This window comes from Urocampus carinirostris, chromosome 20, assembly GCF_059441175.1.
Source record: "Urocampus carinirostris isolate Australia breed hairy pipefish chromosome 20, RoL_Ucar_1.0, whole genome shotgun sequence".
Classification (NCBI taxonomy): Eukaryota; Metazoa; Chordata; class Actinopteri; order Syngnathiformes; family Syngnathidae; genus Urocampus; species Urocampus carinirostris.
Genome location: NC_142368.1, coordinates 11,839,654 through 11,859,984, shown reverse-complemented (window position 1 = coordinate 11,859,984; position 20,331 = coordinate 11,839,654). Strand labels below are relative to the sequence as shown.

Genomic DNA, 20,331 nt, shown 5'->3' with positions numbered 1-20,331 from the left:
GGTAAGCACAATATTTCCTATTCAAAGCATACATTGGACACTACTAAATTGAACGAAGGAAAGCGACTGTAATTTGTTTGGATATTGTGAGGAATGTGAAGATGACAGTAAAGTTTAAAATTCGGTATTTACTTATTGCTGTATCGTGAAGGTCTCGGTACCGATACAGGGACATACGAGATTAGAGACGGTTTCGGTAACTATCTCGTGTTTTGGTGGGAAGATAAAATTTGATAAAGCTTCCTGCTTGGGAATAGTTTGGTGCTATTTCGTGGTTGTGATGTGATACGGTGTAAAATTTGGTATTTACGTATCGTGAAGTCGGTTGAAGCAACAAAAATTTGGATTTTGTAATTTGAAGTGTGAAAGTTGAAGTGGTGTGACTGTGATACAATTTGGACCTACTTGTTGACAAAATGGCCAAGACACGGGGGCAGATCCTCAGAGGGGTAGATTGTTTAGGAGAAAAAGCCTCGACTAGGATCGAGTCTCAGACTAAATGAAAAAGAAAAGAAAACAAAAAAATAAAATATATAAAAACTAATGTGAAAAAACGTTGAATAAAAAGGGACAATTTGGTTAGGTCAATTAACCTGACATGCATGTTTTTGGAATGTGGGAGGAGACCGGAGTGCCCGGAGGAAACCCATGCAAGCACGGGGAGAACATGCAAACTCCACACTGGAAGGTTTGATCTCACGACCTCAGAACTGTGTCGCACACGCGCTAACCACTGCGCCGCCGGACTGCCCTAAGATGTTCATTGATTCATAAATATGACTGTGCCTAAAACGAGACAGAACTCAACGCACAGTATTTGCAAGAATAGGGTCATAAAGATCATGAGACTTTGTTGTAGTGTGAAAGGAGCTGTACAGAGTTTGGAACCTTTTTTCTTGCGGCCGCCATCTCCTGGCTTGAGTCATTCGTACTACTCCTATCAAGCTCCTTACGATGCGCGTGCAAGTATGTGCGCGCGTTTCATAGACACGCTTATATATACTCTTCTTTTTTCATCTTTTATGGGAATGGGCTGGCGTTTGGATTGTAATGTAATTGACACTGCCCTTTTCTTACTTTCGGCATTTTCATGCTACACTAGCAAATAGAAACAAAACTAAGAAAATACGATTTTGATTTTGATTGCACATGACTCCACCCCCCCCTCAAACGCTCCTACTTCATGTGTTCTGTCCCGAACAGCTTTGCTACAAGTAGTAATAATAATAATCGTAAGTAAGTAATAATAATCGTGCTTTCTTCTTCCCCCTTGTATGAAAATAATAGTGTTCAATTATGTATTTTTTATGCTAAAAAAGACAAAATGTGCGCATACTGTATAACCTCAACTCTAAAAATAGTCAGACACGGTAGAAAGCAAGCATCAAGTTTAATAGTTTCCTTGAAGAATTTTAGTAGATTCCCAACACTCAAGTGCTTTTCCTATGTTGTCTAACAAATTAATATATTTTCTGCTACTTAGGTGGATGATGCTTATTAACTATCGGATGAACTCCAACCAATATCTCGTTGCTTTCTAAGTCTGAGAGGCACATATTATTCAATGGATTGTATTTCTCTGGAATTAGACAAACACAGTGGGTTACAAACACACATTAACTACAAGCGGTTTACATGGGGGGAAAAAAATCTCTCACCTTCCTCCAAAACTCATCTGCATCCTTATCAAAAATCTTAAGAGAATTGTTCTGTTTTGGAATCCTCTGCCTGAATAAGCATTCCATCCGATTGTCTCCGCCTCCACTGACACACCGGTTTGTATTGGCCACATTGCTGGAAGCTGTCCACCTGTAATTCCTCCCGCTCCCTCTGGTTGCCCTCCTCCATTTCGTCGGCGTCCTCAATCTCTATGGGGGCTTGCTCGGCCCTGACCTCGTCTTCGTCGTCGTCCAGACAGATTGGCTCGTCCGGGTGCTGCACAGGCACGGAGAGAATCTTGGGCGAGCGTGGCATCAGGTAGTGAGGATGATCGTGATCGTGACAATGTTGGTCGTGGTCCTGTAGCTCTGCTTGGTATATTGCATCCATGGATCGCTTTTTCAACTTCATAGAAGCCTTTTTGTTGGTCACAAACCAATCCTAAAGGACAAAACCATCAATTGTAATTTGATTATAGAAATTGCGAATGATTACTCGAGTTTGTCGACAAGACTCAAAAAACAGATATACGATAGCTCTAGCCTTAGGTGGTAGTTGCTCAGGAGGTAGAGAGCTCATCTTGGGACCCGGAGGATTGTGGTTCAAATCCTGGCTCCTCCGTGTTAAATGTCAAAGTGTCTCCGGGCAATACACGACTGACTCCCCATTGGCATGTGAGTGTGTGTGAATGGGTAAAATGTGAAGTACATTGTAAAGCGATTTGGGATATCTTGAAAAGCACAAAATAAATCCCTTACTTTTTGCGTGTGGCAAGTTTATAAAAAGGTCTTGAAATAGTGAAAACCCCGCAAAGTACAATTTTTTTTTTTATTTTTGAAATATTCTATACATTAAAACCAAAGAATAATCTTCTGGATTGAGGGGCTGAAATAATTTCAGGACACTATGCTTTTACTTTACATGATCTTTTGTCGCTATCGTGTGGACGTTATGGAAAATTTCATTAGGGCACTGTTGGCAATTGCAGATGTTGAATATTGGAGAGCCACTATTTTCAGATTCTAATCTGTGGAATACAATCTTCTTGTCGATAACATTTTTAATAAGTGTTTTTTAAAAATAAATAAGTAATCCCTATGAGTAAGTTTAAAATATTTACTTTGGCGAAATGACAGCACTTTTCACTTTTGGGCGAGTGGCGAATGCGAGAGGGGGAAGGATTTGTCGGCACAACAGGGCAAGGTTGAAATGATCAGCATAGGCCTAGAGCGCCCTCTTGCAGTTTAGTGTGAAAATGAGAAATGTGAAATGATATACCTGGTAATAATATGACAATAATTTTGCAAAAAAAGTCTCACCAGAGAAGTCAAGTCAAGTCACATTTATCTATATAGCCCTTAATCACAAAAATGTCATGTCATGAAGGACTGCACAGGATTACAATAACAAAATTGCACAATTACCTGATCTTAAACCAGCATGTCCCATCGCTAGCTAAACTATGAAAAAACTGACATATACAGTACTTTTCCATTATCAACCATTTTCAAAAAAAGCATCTTCCTCTCCTTTTTGGTGTTTTGGTGGGTCCAGAGCGTTTTGTTGACATGATTGCTTTTAGAAAAACTTAAAATTGAAGGAGATTTAGGCAATCGGAATGTGGAACACCAGACACAATGACAATCCAATATGTAGCAATACGGCAAAAAATAAACTGCAATACAGCAAGGAATTAATGGAGTTAAAAAGAAATCCCACTATCGACTATTATCAAGTTCTTTTAACATCCATCCTTTCATCTTACATGATTAAAATATCTGCTGTGTCTGTTTCAAGTGGTTTAATACTGAAATGGCAGCATAAACATCAAGTATGTGTATAGCAACTTCTAAAATTTGGGAGCCTTTTAGCCTGCATACAGTGAATAAAAAGACTACTTGCAGACCTTCTGTATCATGGCAGTACCTCCGTGATGCACGAACATCGAAAGAGAACAGTCGGACAGTTAAACGAAAGAAAAGGAGTCTGACTCGCCTTGGTAGTATTCAAGTCACATTCAAGCCAATATGGTTTTGATGACATGCGTTATACAATTTTTACGTGTACATTACGCTACAAATGAGAGCTTTGCGGCACAGCAGCTGTGTGTTTAGCGCGTCCGCAGTAGAGTTCTGAGGTCATGGGTTCAAATCCAGCCACCAGGCTTTCTATGCGGAGTTTGCATGTTTTACCCGTGCTTGCGTGGGTCTCCTCCCACGTTCCACAAAAACATGCATGTCAGGTTAATTGGCCAGTCCGAATTGTCCATAGGTGTGCATTTATTAATTTAAAATAATTTGTCAAACTGTAAAAATAGTTGAGTAACTGAAACAAACATGCATTTTGTTTATTGCGACAAAAAATCGTAACGCAGGTCAGGAAGAACCAGCAGAAGGCTAAATTCGTTAATTCCGGATCACGATCAACTGTTGACCCGGACAAGAGGTTTGCCTTCACCGCCGAAAAAGAATAGGAGACTTTCATTTGATTTTACCACATTTTGAAGATTCCCGCCAGTTATATTGACTATCAAACTTAAAGTGGAAGTCAACCCAAATAATTTTTAAGCAATATGTTGTATGAGCCTTTGCTAGTCTAAACATGTCATTTTGTGTTTGCAGATGATGAGTTATGAAGCGATATACACTACGTTTTATCCATCTGTGAGATACTTAAAAAAATGAAGCATGGCTAATAAGCCTTGAGCAGTTGGGGTGTCATCTTCACTTGACATCATTCTAAAAATGGAAGCAAGAGGTTGGACAAATGGATAAAAACAGGTGGATTTACTTTTGAGCTCATATTTGACAGTTATAATATTTTATATGTGTTTGGACAAATCAGGGCCCATGAAAATCACTCTATAAAGTAAAAATAACCACTAGGTTCTTCTGCTAGGTCAGGGGTCGGGAACCTGTGGCTCGCGAGCCATACATGGCTCTTTCTATGAGTACCTGTGGCTCAGAGACAAATTTGATTGCATGCAAATTTTCTCCATCTCGATCAAAACTTGAGCCATTAATCATTTTCAGATACACGCAAAGCCAAACCAAAGCTGCACTACAATGAAGTACTTCGCAAAATATATAGGTTACATTTTTCACAACAATTTACAGTCAAAGTGTCACACCAAAAAAACTCGTTTTGGCTGTACAACGCTAAAGAATCCTTTATGTAAAAGCTCACTATATAATCTGTGTTCAGTGTTCAGATACTTTGTGATGAAATCCACAGAACAAACTGTAAATACGCCAAAACACCGGAAGAGAATTTGAAGTTATTTGATTGGGTGGGTGGGAGTTATGGGTGGAGCTATGCAAAAAGTGCAAGCACTCCCTCCCATCTCTCGCCCTACGCCGCCTGCGCCAAAAGTAAGCACATCAGGCTCCCTGTTTGGAGAATGTTGTGACATTTTTACAAAATAACTGCTTGCATCTGGTTTTGAAACCAATATGTATGGAAAAAAAGGGTCAAAATGAGTTTGACCGATCTTGAGTAATTGAAAGAAAGAGACAAGTTTTAAGTGGTATGTTTGTTGATTTTGAGACATGGGCTCTGGCATTATTCTCTTTTCATCATTTTTATCAAATCATCAAAAATAAATGTGCTGAAGACTAAGCTTTTGTCTGGGGCCCGGGTTTAGCAATTTAGTACATTTGTCTCATAATATATGTTGTGGCTCTTTCCCAAAATAAAATTAATATATTTTGCTTTTATGGCTCTTTGAGTCAAAAAGGTTCCCGACCCCTGTGCTAGTTGAATATAAAAAAACAAAACGGAAAATACATCTGGGCTAAAGGAAAAGCATTAATAATCATATATCATTTATGCATTCAGTAATGACAACAGCTTTCTAGTTGCACGTGTCTTGTTACCTGCGAATGCGTGGTGTTGATGTGATATTTGACGCCGCTCTCAGAGTGAAACTCTTTGGTACAAATCAGACATCGGTACTTTCCCACCTGGAAGTCACTCTGCGAAGGAACAGCACGCACATTTTACCCAAACATTAAACGAAATAAACAGTATTATGTGTTTGTCGGGAACAAATCAGAAATTTCAGGATTCAAAAATAAGAATGTGACGTACCCATGAACACAGTCCCAAGTGAGCCTTGAGTCCAGACACACTTGTGTAAGTGCACCCACAACCCTGAACACACACAAACGATGACAAAGACACGCTGCATTTAAGGGCACATGGAAAAAAGAGCTCTTTTCATTATGATGTCAAACACTGTTGTATTCGGTTTCCGGGACAATAACTTGGACAGACCCAGCAAAAATCCACAGACGGATTGAAATAGACTATGAAAAAACACGAATATACTGTAATTTTCAAGACGTTGAAAAGACGACTTTTTGTGAGCTAAATTTGGACCACATTAGACGAGGTAAACACAAAAACAACTATTGGACTTAATGTATTGGTCACCGATAACAGGACAGAATCCCAGCACAGAAACGCTCCTCTAAACCTTGTGATTGTGGCTATAAGCAGGGGTATGCTAATTGATCAAAGTGTCAATAATATCAATAATAAGCAAGTACTTGGATCGGGTCGATACTATTTGTCCTGGGATCGATACTTCGCTCCTCCGCCAATTTCCTCAAGTCGCCACTTTTCTGCATCGTAGCGCACACCGCCTCTTTCTATCTCTTGCCCAGCAACTCTCTGTATCTTTGCCCAAGTGAGTGACTGACAGGAACACTTTAAGCCCATTCCTTTACCTGGCCGGCCTGCTAAATCCTGTCTCCCGGGCAGATGTAATGGCAACAGGAGAGTGAACGAGCAAAATTTGGTTTGCTTAGAAATAGCAAGGAGCTGCAACCAAAAATCTCAACATGCAACTGTTCCTGACAGTGTTAACGGATTAACAGGTTTCTTTGGCAACAGAGCCAAAAGGGCCTCTTCCTTGGAGGACAGGGGCAAAGGCTGGAATAAGGGCCGAATAACATTTAAATCGCACCACCGACTTTATTTTCAAAATATATTACAATAAAATGTATTTTAGTTGTTTTATTGAATTTGCTATTTAATGTTTTTACTGCTTTTTTTGTTTGTTGTGCTTGACTTTTGTTCTGAAACTGTGTAATAGAAATATTATATTAATATTATTTATTTCTAATACTGTTTAGGTATGCATTGTAGTTATTGACATTCCTTGTTTAATGTGCATTTGTGTCCACGCATGCAGAAACCGGGTCTTAGGAGGTTATTAAAAATAATATTTTAGTGCCTAATTTTTTTGTGCTCTTTCGGAAGGGGGCAATTATTCAAAGAGCATGACATTTACAAGCATCAATATCGGAATTGTATCGATTAATACTACCCTGTATTTACTCGGATCAAATGAATACCAAAATTCCAGCTATCACTCACCCGTAGCTAAAAGAAAAAAATGTCATATCAAGTCAAGTCACGTTTATTTATATAGCCCCTCATCACAAGGAGTCTCAAAGGGCTGCAGACTATTATTACACCATCGCCTGATCTAAAACCTACATGAAGGCAAGGAAAACCTCAATAAAAACAGGAAATGTTGCCCAATTTAAGAATCGGGGCATGCATGACCTGGTTTGGGCATTCGAGCTTCCCATAGAGCTTCAGTTCGTCTTTCCACTTGGTCAGTAATTCCTGACTGAAGGTGGGCAGGCCTGGACGTGAATACTTCAACTGTTCACAAGAAAAAACAATTTAGGACAATGTAAACCAACTTTTCTGGACATTCTTCTTTGAAATAGTTGCCTTTTTGTCATCAGGAACCAAGTCAGACTTAAAGTATCTTTTAGGCCCCACTTTGGATGGTCCCTTATCCGACATGTTGATGTTGGCCTGCAGCGCCGAAGCCCTCTGAACTCTTCCGCCGGCCGTCACCTCCACTTCTGCTTCTGTGGTCTCCTGGACAACCGTATTCTCGGGCGCATGCTCGGACTTGACATGGTACTCCAGGCCGTTTTTGGATTTGTACGTTTTTCCGCAGTGCAAACAACTGAGAACCATTTTGTCGAGTTCGTCTTGCTGCTTGCCACATTTCTTCTTGTGGTACATGTATCCCATGATGCTAGTGAACGCCGCAGTGCAGCCCTGGAAAACAAACGTGGAATTGGATATTGTAAATCCCGGCACACAACTGATGCCAAACGCGTAGGGAATTTTGCGTCATCGCCTTTGGCTGCAGAACACCAATGAGTCCGTGCCCCCACACACCAAGGGCTGTTAAACTCAATCTACGTTGTTTACGTCTCGTGTTTTTAAAACGTCCGACAATTCAAGATGGCGACTATCAGAGAGTCAGATAGATATTAGGAAGACAAGCAAATATTTACCACTGGGCTTAAAGATTTCTAAACCACAACGCCACAACAAACATACTGTGGAGAATAGTGCCAGATTGCAATACACATATGAGAAGTAGTCTTTTTGTTGTTGTTATTGGTGATATCCGTGGTAACAGACCAAATTGCATATTCTTGTCATCATTCCTCGAGGATTAACGGAACTCCCTGCTACCGGACAATGACTCAGATGATACAGAAAGAGAACATTTTTGATAGATAATATGGCTTTTCAGTTGTTATGTATGAATTCAGGGCTTTTTTGGTCGGTGAAAAAGTTGAAATATTGAGGGTACTTGGTAAACATTAAATAAAATACCATTACACCTCCCATTTTGCTCCTGTTATGTATTATATGAAAATTGTTGGTAAAAACTTCAACTAATGTCTCCTCTTGAAGGGCGTTGTAAACGTTTCAGCTATCGCCGCGTTGTTTTGTATTAAGAGCGCATACATTGTGGAAAAGGTCTGCTCGCCATGGCTGGAGTTAACCAAAATCACCTCTCCACCTCCTGGGGTTCACAAATAAAATATGAAAATTCTGGTTTGCTTCAGGCTCGGTCCCTCAAATGATGTTAATTGGTTGCCCTCAGGCTGGGTCAGGCTTTAATACCAACAAGCCCGAGTCGGGCTGTATTCTTTTTGGGCGCGATCTCATCTCTAATTGATGCCACGCTGTTTTCCTCCGAAAGTGACGCCATAAACCAGATGCCAATGGCAAAATACAGACCGCGAGTGGCATCGCAATTGGTTGGGGCCAGTTGTGCCCGGGGATTTGACAAAACCAGAATACCCTGTAGATCAGGGGTTGGAAATTGAAGGCTCGCGAGGCAGATGTGGCTCTTTTCATGAGTACATCCGGCCTGCAGAGATAAAATTCACTATCCATCCTTTATCTGCACCGCTTATCCTCAGTCGGGTCGCAGGGGTGCTGCAGCCCATCCCATCTATCTTCGGGCAGTGGGCAGGGGACACCCTGAACTGGTTGCCAGCCAGCCGCAGGGCGTATAAAATTCACTATTTTCACACATTTAAGCCGGGGGTGCGACACCGTGTTTCTACCACTAGCTGCAGTAGTACTCTTCCTTTAGAGCTTGTAAGAAGAAAAATTATTGGGATTTTATCTGTCTGTCTTAACCAATTAAAATGCATCAGAAAACTATTTCCTAGATATTTTTTCAGACACGTAAGTTGCACATGCAATGAAAAAATGATGACTGTTCAATGATGCGTGCTGGAGGATGTTTGAAACAAATGTTTTGGGATTTCAAAGAATCACATCTATAAAACAGAACGAAGGACCAATAAAGATGACTAGATTCTTAAGGTTATACCAGTGACCACATCACACAGCTGCAGCTGAATACATCCGTATGCTTCTAAGTTGAAGTATTTAGTGACACTTTTATGAAAAGAACTCTGCATTGCACGTTATTTCGAAACCATCACCTACGACAAAAAGGACGGCCAAAATAAATCTCAACGATCTTAAGTAACTGCGGGAGGGAAACGTATTTTAAGTGGGATGTTTTTTGATATATGACACAGGCTCTGTTATTATCATGACATATATATTTATGAAATAATCAAATGTCCAGAGTAAAATAAAATGCACTGATGAATTTGATTTATTCTGGAGATAATCTTTGGTAATTGTTTTGAATTTTGCCTTAAATTATATGGTGTGGCTCATAATGAAAAATAAAAGGATCCCAACCTCTGCTGAAGAAGAAAAAAAACAGATCCTATTCACCTCTTTGGGGCATTTGACTTTGCCCATCTGCTTGAGGATTTTCTTTATTCTGTCTTTCATGGCGCGTTCGTCCAGTTCGTTGGTGTCCTCCATTAATAGCTGAGGGTCAGATAATAAAAACCACAACAAATCAAATTTCCTTCCGGCACGGATTTTTCCCCCACCTTTTGCACTTACCGGGTTGCTGTGGTCAGCCATGATGTGATACTTCATGCCTGTGGAAGACTTGAGCTGCTTACCGCAGTGTTGGCATATATACGCTTCCTGCAATTGTAGTCCAATTTACATACATGTTACAAATGGCAAGAGAGCTGTTTTTAATCTAAAAGCAACTCATTGGGTGCTGACCAGTGTGCAGTTGTCCATGTGCTTCTTGAGACCTTCCACTGTCTTCCTGCTAACACTTTTACATTTAGGACAATTGACACGGCCTCTGGCGGCAATCTGAAGCTGCCAACGCTCCTCCTGACTCCCTGTATTGGAATATTAAACTATTAAGTCTTTATGGAATGTTAACCTAGTTAACATCGTCCATCCATCATCTGCATTTCTTATCCACAGTAGGTTCGCAGGGGTGCTGGAGCCCATCCCAGAAGTCATCGGGCAGCAGGCAGGGGACACCCTGAACTCGTTGCCAGCCAGACACAGATAACTCGCTCGCTCATTCACACCTAGGGACAATTTGGTTAGGCCAATTAACCTGAAATACATGTTTTTGGAATGTGGGAGGAAAACGAGCGCCCGGAGGAAACCCATGAAAGCACGGGGAGAACATGCAAACGCCACACAGGAAGGTTCGATCTCATGACCTCAGAACTGTGCCGCGGACGCACTAACTATTCATCCGCCATGCTGCCTGTTAACATTGTCATAATGCCTTAAAACAAGGACTAACAGGCTCAAAGACAGTTTCCTCCCCAGGGCCATCACCATCACCACAAAGGCGCAAGAAGGCGAAAAATATATTATTTACCCACTTTTTTATCCATCTATTTTTTATTTTTGTTTCTGCTAAATGTTGCAATGAATTTACAACTTAGGCCTGTCTAAAAGGTTGGTTGGTTGGATCCCTTAACCGCAAGGGTCGTAGGGGCACCATTTACTGTTGTGTGTCTTGGGCAAGTACAGCCTGGTTGCGCCCATCCCTCTCCAGGCCAACATGCTTCCACCCGGTCGTGAACCAGGGACCTTTCGCGTGTTAGGCGAATATGCTAACCAATGCACTCTGGAGACGCCTGTCTCAAAGGACCTCCTTATAAATATCTTTTCCTATACATCCTAACATTCCTGTATCTCATGTTTCTCTTTTAAGTGTTTATCACTTGTTTATCCTGAAGTGCCATGTCGAATCTTGTTGCAAACAATGTTCACTACAAGACAATTTAATGGTACACCTTTCCCCTAATTTTCTAATTGTAGAACTTTCACTGATTTAATGGTACTTCTGTTCCTATAAAATAACCAGGGTTGGGTAGGGTTACTTTAACTGGATTACTTTCAATTACTTTTGGATTACTCCAATACCAAATATGCTAATAAAAAACAAAATAAACTAAATATGAATCAAATTTCTAAATTTTGTGCAGGCTTGGGGAGTAACGGAATACATGGAACGGCAAAAATGATGTTGGAAAGCTGTTTGGATTTATTTTCATTTTGTTTCTGTCGGATTTTATGTTAGTTTTGCTGGAGATCAAAAGCCAGGAGAGAAAGCTTACCTCGTGTTGTGAGTCATAATTTTATTCATATTTAGTTTCTTTTGTCTTTTATTAGCATATTTGGTATTGGAGTAATCCAAAAGTAATTGAAAGTAATCCAGTTAAAGTAACCCTACCCAACCCTGAAAATAACAAACGCCTTAATTGATTTCTAATCTTTACCTTCACTCTCAAAACTGTGCCGATTGAAAATCAAAATTGTTGCAAAGCTGTCATCTAGTGCCATCTGTCATCAAGTACAAGTTTGAATTTCACAGCAAAAATTCCGGCCACTCAGATACAAAAACACACCGGACTAATACAATTTATCGGTATCAGTAATTGCTTGAATTCCAGGAATGAGTTAACAGCAAATCTGTGAGCCCTACCTGGAGGATATGTTCGAGACACCTTTTTACTAGGGATGACTGGCGGCGTGAACTCTTCTCCTTCTTGGGGCAGAAACATGGAGACATATGCGTTGTTTTGATTACCTCCAACAATAACTGCCAAAGAGAGTTTTCCATAAACCATTAATATTTAAAATGTAATAAACGGTTTAAATAATTAAAAACAATTACCAGGTCTGCAGATGATTTCTCTACTGGTGTTCCAAGACTGGTCCGGCTCTGGAGAGGTTTCTCTGACCTCATCTAGGTCTTGGTCGCTGTCCCTGGTTGCTGTGACTGTCCACACATTCTGCTGATTAGAATTACCAGCACTATCTGTCCAAACTTCTTCCTCAATCATTTCTATATCTGGTGAGCAGGAGTCCAGGTTTTTGTCCATAAGATTTGCTGCTTCTTTGTGAGGCCACATGTCCTTCAGCAAGAGCCTGGGAGGAAGCCTAGGATTCTTGGAAAGACCTGAGCTGCTGGTGCTAGGAGAATTTATGGAGAAACACTGAAGGTCCCGGTACCTGACATACCCAAAAAAGTAGGAGTAGTGTTCAAGCAATATTTGTCGTAAAACTCTTCAACCATTGTCTCCTATATTATGTATCAGTATCACATTTGGGTAAATATTTTTCCTTAGTTTGACAATATCTATAGTGCAACAACAAAACACTGATGATGTAAAGCACTCAAAACTCAAGTGTCAGATGCTCCCTCGATTCATAATGCTTGAAAGCAGAATTTTTCAAAATAATTCTAATTAAATCCTTTTACCTTCTCTTCATCGTAACAGCTCCTTGGACTTAGTGAAAATCCTCATTGTTGCTGTTAAAAAACAAATTAAAATTAGTGCTTTAAAATGTTTTTTACAATTAAAACTTTCCAAGCATTTGCTAGATCTTTTATTTCACAACTATGCTGAAAGGAACCTGGGTAAACTGCAAAACAGACTTTTGACAGAGAAGATACAGTTTAGCGTTTGGCTGCTTTAAAGTGCCTCATGGTCATAGCATGGAAACGCCTATTTACAATCTGGAAGGATGACCTGTGTTCCAGCCAAAATGGACTTTATGTATACTTTATCAATGCTCCTGAATTTAATACGCGCAGGAAGGAATTATATTTGAGAAAGGTATTGATTTATTTGTCCACATTAGGTGTGATAATAAGGTTTATGCACATTCAACCATTAACGTGCAGTCAGGAGAGGCAGGTGAAGCGGTGCCTCAGCTGTAATCATGGACATACAAAAATATATTAAATGGTTATTTTTATTCAGTGTTAAAATTATTTCTCATTTGTTTTTCTTTTTCTAAATCACTGATTTTCGTATTTTAATATCAGTACAATTAATATTGAATGTATTTACCGTGCTGAGCTCTGCATGTGCAGAGTGAGCCACGTAATTCTCTTGCCTCATGGCAGAAGGCAATAGTGAGACCGAGGATTCTAGTTTTTTTGATAGGGTTAGCAAGCTAAGAGCAAGTCAAGTCCTCCAGTATTTGTTTTATTGTTGCATTGACTTTTTGTGTAATAGAGGATTACTTACTCATTGATGTTAATAATTCAGTTAAGTTATCATTAAAGGTTCAAATTTGACAGTTTAACTTTTTTGTGTGAAGCTAATCATATACAACGAACCACTGCATTCAACAGACGAGTCTGTATTGGCGTGTTGACGATAAATGAAGTAGTTTTTGTTAACATATTTTCTTTGGGGTGTGTTAGTTCACAAAAATAACCTTTTCATTGCTCCTGAATTTAGTGTTCAAAAGGGAATCATATTAAGGAAAGGTATTCTTCCATCTGTCCACATAGTTAGTGTGACAGAGATGTTTCTGCACATTCAACAATCATGTGTTAGTATTGGTGTATTGGACAGACTGTAACTGTGAAGGTTTTTAACACATCTCCGGGATATGTAAGTTCACAGAAATTAGCCAGCACAAAGCTTGAAGTTATTGTCTGTCGCGTACGCTATTAAGACAACCACTTTATAGCTAAACGAATGTCTTCTTTTTCACTGCTCCTGAATTGAATGATGTGCAGGAAGGGATTACATTTGAAAAGTATTCATCCATTTGTCCACATTGGAGGTGTGATAAGTGTAAAAGTACGATCGTTTAACATATCTTTAGGGGATGTGCAAGTTCCTAAAAATTACTATATTACTCAAAAATTCCGGTCTGGAGCCTTCGCTCTGAAAATTCTGGTCTACTCGTGATCCCAAGAGCCAAGAAGAGATCCGCTGGTTCAAGAGCGTTCTCCATTTGGGCCCCGGTGCTGTGGAATGCTCTTCCCCCTGAGATTCGATCTGCAACCTCAGTGGAAATGTTTAAATCTAAGCTTAAAACACACCTTTATTCTATAGCATAGTAATAACCGATATTTTATGTTGACAATATCTGTGTATTATTTGCCCCAATGTAGGTTTTAGATAAGGGGATGGTGTCATAATAGACTGAGGTTTGCTATGATCTGTGGCCTATGCAGCCCTTTGAGATTAAGGGCTCTACAAATAAACATGACTTGACTTCAACACAAAGCTAGAAATGATTGCTTTAGAGGCAAAATAGACTGTCTACTATTTCACTGATCCAGTATTGAATTAGGTGCAAGAGGGAACTTTATTTAAGACAGGTATTAATCCATTTGTCCACGCTCCATCCGGGCACCGGTGCTGTGGAATGCTCTTCCCCCAGAGATCCGATCTGCAACTTCAGTGGAAATGTTTAAATCTAAGCTTAAAACTCACTTCTACTCTATAGCATATGAATAACCTATACTTTTCGTGGATTGCAACATCCTTTGCTGTCTGGTAATCCTGGAAGGGGGATAACCACATGTGCGGTCCCTTCTCAAGGTTTCTTCATTTTCCTCAAGTTGAGATTTTTTGAGTTTTTCCTTGCCCTCATGTTGGTTCCAGAGCAGGGGATGGTGTAATAATAGCTAGTCTGTGTAATATAGTGTAATAAGCTCTGAAGCCCTTGGAGACTGTTTGTGATTAAGGGCTATACAAATAAAAATGACTTGACTTGATAATAAGGGCTAGTTTCTTGACTGTAATGTGCAGTAGTTTTTGTAACAGTTTTTCTATGGGATGTGCAAGTTAAGAAAAAATTAGCTAGCACAAAGCAATGATTTCCTGCTACGTATAACGATCACTCCGGATGTGTTTTAATACTTGTGTCCAGTCCATAAGGTGCTATTTAAGAAAACTTTTTAATTAGCTAATATAACAAACCAGTGGTTATCGGTTAACAGTATAGCAGACTGACTGGAGTGTTTAACGTGTTACATTTCGGATGTATGCTTTTTCTTTCATTACGAACATATGTTCGGTTTCGTGTGTCTTAATTCATTTCAAGCTTCATTGTTTAGAACGTATGCGAAAGTGAAAACGGATAGACAGAAAACAACAAAAGGTCCGTTGCTAGCTTCTTACTTTGAACAATCTGCCATTACTGTTGTGCTGGAAAGGGAAGGACGTCGAAGTAGCCCGGCGTAGGCAACCCGCATTCGACCGACAAACCTCGGCGAGACCACACCCGGCCTTGGGGAACCACGAGAAAGGCGAACGAACGACGAAAAACGGGTTTAGTCGCGACGAGAAGGGAAAAAATGAGGTAAAAGAGAACAAAACCAGTGTTTTGTTTCCCGTTCCGTTTACGCGCAAGTCAAAGGGACCTCTTCTCGATGCATCCGTCGCGCTGCGTTCAGGGAATGTCGGATTTGCTAGCACTATTGTTTCAACGTCAAGGAAACCCAATTATGACAATGCTTAGATTCGCGATGAATCTTATTTTACATAAAAAGGTAAAATTCGTCGTGATTTAGTGTCATGAGCATACTTACACTAATTATTTATCAACTATTGTTATCACGTCGAAATAGATACCATAATATCGTTAAAAGAGTTTCATTGCTTTTAGTGGCCGATATTTCGCCATATTTGGTAATGTATGGTACGTTACTGAAAAACAGTAATTACAGTTACGCGTTAATTTAAAAAGTAATTCCGTTAGCCCCCAGATTACTGACACCCTAAAGCAGGGGGGGTGTCAAACTCATTTGAACTCGGGGGCCACACGATGAAACAAACATTCTGTCGGGGGCCGGACTAGTAGATTAAAGAGAAAGAAAAACAGATAAAGAAATAAGAGAAAGAGGGAGGGAAAATGAGAGAGGACTGGACAAAGAAAGAGAGAGAGGGAGAGAGCGTGAGAAACAAAAGATAAAAAGTCGTGAGAGAGGGGGAAAGGAAAGGTGAGAGGAAGAAAGAAATCCAAAGAGATATAGAAAGAAAGGAGAGAAAAGAGAAAAGAAAGCACGAAGGGTAGGAAGAGAGGAAGAGAAAAGGAAAAAAAGAAGTTAAAAAGACACAGAGAAAGAGACAAAGAGTAACAAAGGAAGAGAAAAGAGAGACAGAGAATGGGAGAAAAGGAGTGGAAAAGAGGGAGAAAGAGAGAGAGAGAGAAATAAATACAAGTACAGTGTCTTTGTCCGAGGCACCTTTCTTTGGCAACATCAAGTTGGCATATTTCAACCTGTGGCTTGTTTTTCTGCAGGTATGGTGTATTGTACATATACAGATAAAATACCAAAATTCTGCACTTTTACTTGAAAGATTTTATACATTTGACTATAACGGATATTATAAAATTAATTACAAAGTAAGTACATGTACTCAGTTTGATGAAGGTACATTAGAAGGTTAGGCTGTCTGGAATGCATCAGACGTATTTTGATAACAGAATTCCCGTGAGTGCTGACGGGAGAAGGCCAGACGCACAAAGACGTCGGCATTGTTTTGAGAAGCGCTTTGCTGATATGAGTTTTCTTTAGATGTGGCGACGCCCTTTGGCGAGGTGGTGGTGAAGCTGGCATCTGACCTGCCCCATGGGAGGAGTCAGCACGCCCCATGGGAGGGGCCTTCGTGACACACCGGTCCAGACGAGGTGGCGACTAGGTGGAGACCAAGTGGGGAGTCTGCCACGTGGGGAGTTCCTGGCCCGCCCATGTGGGTGGTCAACACGCCGGCTTGTGAAAAGACGTGGGCAGAAGAACTTCAGGAGAGACGGAAGATCTTCGTGAGAGGGAGGCTCGACGAAGACTAATTATTAGACAAATTCGGCTAATTCGATGGGATTCACTTAGTTAAATACTTTAAGAAAATAAATCTGCCCCCGAGTGGAAATGCCGGTCTCTTGTACATTTTCCATTAAGAAACAAGCATTCATTGTTTGGTGAATAAAGGTTATGTTTGGTTAATAGAGTCAGATAACTATTCGAATAATTTGGTAAACGCTACATTTTGAATAGTTTTTTCCCCAACATACTGTAAATTCTGAGCTTGATGTTGGACTGTTTTTCCTTCCTAGTTTCTAATTAAGTAGAAATAAATAATACAGTAAATGGTCTGGATTTATATAGAGCTTTTCAAGTCAAGTTAGTACAATTCCCTCGATTTTAGTTCCCAAGATGTCACCATATTCGGTACTGGTTTCTAGCCTGGTGTCTCGATTCTGTTCTAGACATGAAGTAGTTCCAATGGAAATGTCTTATTTTGCAAAGAGGAGTTAAGATATCACGGCGGCGCAGTGTGGCACAGTTCATGTCATGGGAACCTGTCGTGGGTTCAAATCCAGCTCCAGACTTCCTGTGCGGAGTTTTTATGTTCTCCCCGTGCTTGCGTGGGTTTCCTCCCGGCACTCCGGTTTCCTCCCACGTTCAAAAAACATGCATTTCAGGTGAATTGGCCGGTCCAAATTGTCCCTAGGTGTGAATGAGCGAATGAGTTGTCTGTCCCTGTTTGCCCTGCGATTGGCTGGCAACCAGTTCAGGGTGTCCCCTGCCCACTGCCTGGGGATGGCTGGGATGGGCTCCGACCCTAATGAAGATAAGCGGTACGGCTAAAGAGAGAAGAGAGGGATGATTTAAAATATTAGACAAACCCCTGCAGTAGACATCGCTAAACATTCATATATAATTTGTATTCCTTTGCTTACACCTCAAACTATAAAAGCAAGTTCGAAAATTGTTACCTTAGTGTGGAAACCAGTGACGTGTGGTGATGTTCGTGTCTGGTGAGCAGGGTTGGGTAGGGTTACTTTAACTGGATTACTTTCAATGACTTTTGGATTACTCCAATACCAAATATGCTAATAAAAGACAAAAGAAACTAAATATGACTAAAATGATGACTCACAACACGCGGTAAGCTTTCTCTCCTAGCTTTGATCTCCGGCAAAACTAACATAAAATGCGACAGAAACAAAATAGAATAGAATATACCTTTATTGTCAATGTTACAACATGGGATATATTGTGACAACGAAATTGGACGAGGCACTCCAGGTCCACATTTTACAGTGAGGTTAAGGAAAACAAAGATATAAAGGAACAAAGAAGATGTTTTAACTGTCTTTGTTGTATAGGCTTTGTTTCCTCCGGGGGGGTGTATGAGGGGGTGAGGGACAGACAGAGATGGGCGGATCCAATTAGATGTTTGATCTTAATGAAATTAAAATGAAAATAAATCCAAACAGCTTGCCAACATCATTTTTGCAGTTCCATGTATTCCGTTACTCCCCAAGCCTGCGCAAAATTTAGTAAATGTATTTATATTTAGTTTCTTTTGTCTTTTATTAGCATATTTGGTATTGGAGTAATCCAAAAGTAATTGAAAGTAATCAAGTTAAAGTAACCCTACCCAACCCTGGTGAGGCACAATCAGATTTACGAAAAAATTTACCTTTCTCCTTCATCATTTTATTGGCAGAGCAAGAAAGCTGTATACAAAATGTAGCATACAACACAATGTTTTATAAGTTGTAAATAAAGTCGATACATTACTCATTTTGAAAAAAAGTATCAATGAATAGGTAAATCCCCCGTTATGAAAAAAAAAATCTATGCATTGAGGAAAAAATATGACTAATTGGCTTGACTTGCTGTTAGCGTGCTAATACTATCACTCATTCTATTGTTTGGGGCAAAATCAGAATTTTTGCTCTCACTATCGCCCTCCGCCACGAGGCAAGAGAATTGCGTGCCTCACCCTGTGTCTGCAGATGCTCAGCACAGTAATACATTACATATTCATCTTTAATATAAGATAATCAGCGATTTTGAAAAAATGAATTAAACATGTGAAATTAAATGAAAGATATCTTTAAACACTAAATAAATATAACCACTTGATATATTTAGAATGTTTTATTCCCATGATGACGGGTAAGGCACAGCCTCACCTTCCTTCTCTGACTGCAAGTCACGGGTGGTAACTATTTTACCACATACCGTAAATTCCGGATTATAAACCGCTACTTTTTTCTCAAACGTTCAACCCTGCAGCTTATTCAGTGATGCGGCCAATTTATGTCATTTTTCTAATGGCCTCCAGCGGCACTCGAGTACAAAAGGTAAGATTTAGAACGGTGGAAAATATGCGCCAAGGAAGACTGCAACTTCTTGGCTTGTGCATAAATTAAATTAGCGTAAACATATCCTCATCATGCAAAATGCAAAAAGAAAGGCACATCAAAAATCCACCATCACCAACGGGTTCCGACAAGCCGGTCTGCTGCGTGACGGAGAGGGGGGCACAGAATCATGAGTGGATGGGAGCGTAGGACGACGTCTATTAAACAGTTTCTTTCCGACACTAAGGAAGACGACTTTGATGGCTTCAGTTCTAAGGAGGAAGATGAGGACGGTTTACCGTGATTTTTACAAGTATGGTATGTTTTTTTAACAGACCCGTTTACTGTGTTGCGAGCGTGTTGCTACCATTAACTGCCCTGTCACAGGCACCGTTTGGGATGAAAGTTATATTATTATTATTAAAGCTTTGAAAACTCTCTCGGTGTACCGTATTTCTTTGTAAATATGTGTAATATGTATTTGCAACTGTATATTTTCGTAATGTATTTATTTGAGACACTTATTCTGATGTTTTGCACGGGCGAATAAAAAAGAAGGGGCGGAACAAACGCGGGGCTGACGGGAAGTGGGGTAAATGTGAGACCTGTTTGTGGATGCGGCGGACAATAGTGGATATATATTTTTCCCACTCTTACCTTTGGAAATATTCACTTTTTTCCTTGGATTACTTTCAACGGGACCCGAACTCTGCAGGTCTGCATCAAACCTTAAGTACCGGTATCATTTTCCATTCATTTTGCCGGCTGTGATTTTTGGACTGTGTACTTTAATGAAGGACATTCAGTTTCAATCGCGGGACTTAAAAGTCGGGTTTGGGTTAATTTTGTGTTTGTGTTACATTTATTTAATGTGGGCGCATGCGGCTTTTATACAGGTGCGGCTTGTGTAAGTACAAAATTGGTTTTCCTCTTAAAATGTGGTGGGTGCGGCTATACTCAGGTGCGCTCTATAGTCCGGAATTTACGGTACATTCATCACTCTGCACAAACTTATCTAATTGGATGCACTTACATATTGTGAAAATTACATTTATATGGAAAATA

At 40.1% G+C, this 20,331-nt stretch overlaps 1 protein-coding gene across 1 annotated transcript; it reads right to left on the bottom strand.

Moving 5' to 3' along the window:
- Positions 1 to 1,371: 1,371 nt before the first annotated feature.
- znf512 (zinc finger protein 512) lies at positions 1,372 to 15,576 on the bottom strand. The gene is made up of 12 exons (XM_088324896.1): positions 15,288 to 15,576; positions 12,617 to 12,667; positions 12,029 to 12,366; positions 11,837 to 11,953; positions 10,099 to 10,223; positions 9,928 to 10,014; positions 9,751 to 9,849; positions 7,408 to 7,746; positions 7,234 to 7,335; positions 5,749 to 5,811; positions 5,535 to 5,633; positions 1,372 to 2,100 (listed from the first exon to the last, which is right to left on the bottom strand). The coding sequence occupies exons 2-12, from the start codon at positions 12,625 to 12,627 to the stop codon at positions 1,696 to 1,698; spliced, it is 1,785 nt and encodes a 594-aa protein (XP_088181022.1). The 5' UTR covers positions 12,628 to 12,667; positions 15,288 to 15,576; the 3' UTR covers positions 1,372 to 1,695.
- Positions 15,577 to 20,331: the final 4,755 nt, after the last annotated feature.

What these genes read in the sequence shown, in the direction of transcription:
- znf512 (XM_088324896.1), bottom strand. An exon ending in AGAAATCATCTGCAGACCTG is followed by an intron (nt 11,954 to 12,028) that starts GTAATTGTTTTT and finishes TCTCTTTGGCAG; the next exon opens with TTATTGTTGGAGGTAATCAA. An exon ending in TCAACACCACGCATTCGCAG is followed by an intron (nt 2,101 to 5,534) that starts GTAACAAGACAC and finishes TTTGTCCTTTAG; the next exon opens with GATTGGTTTGTGACCAACAA.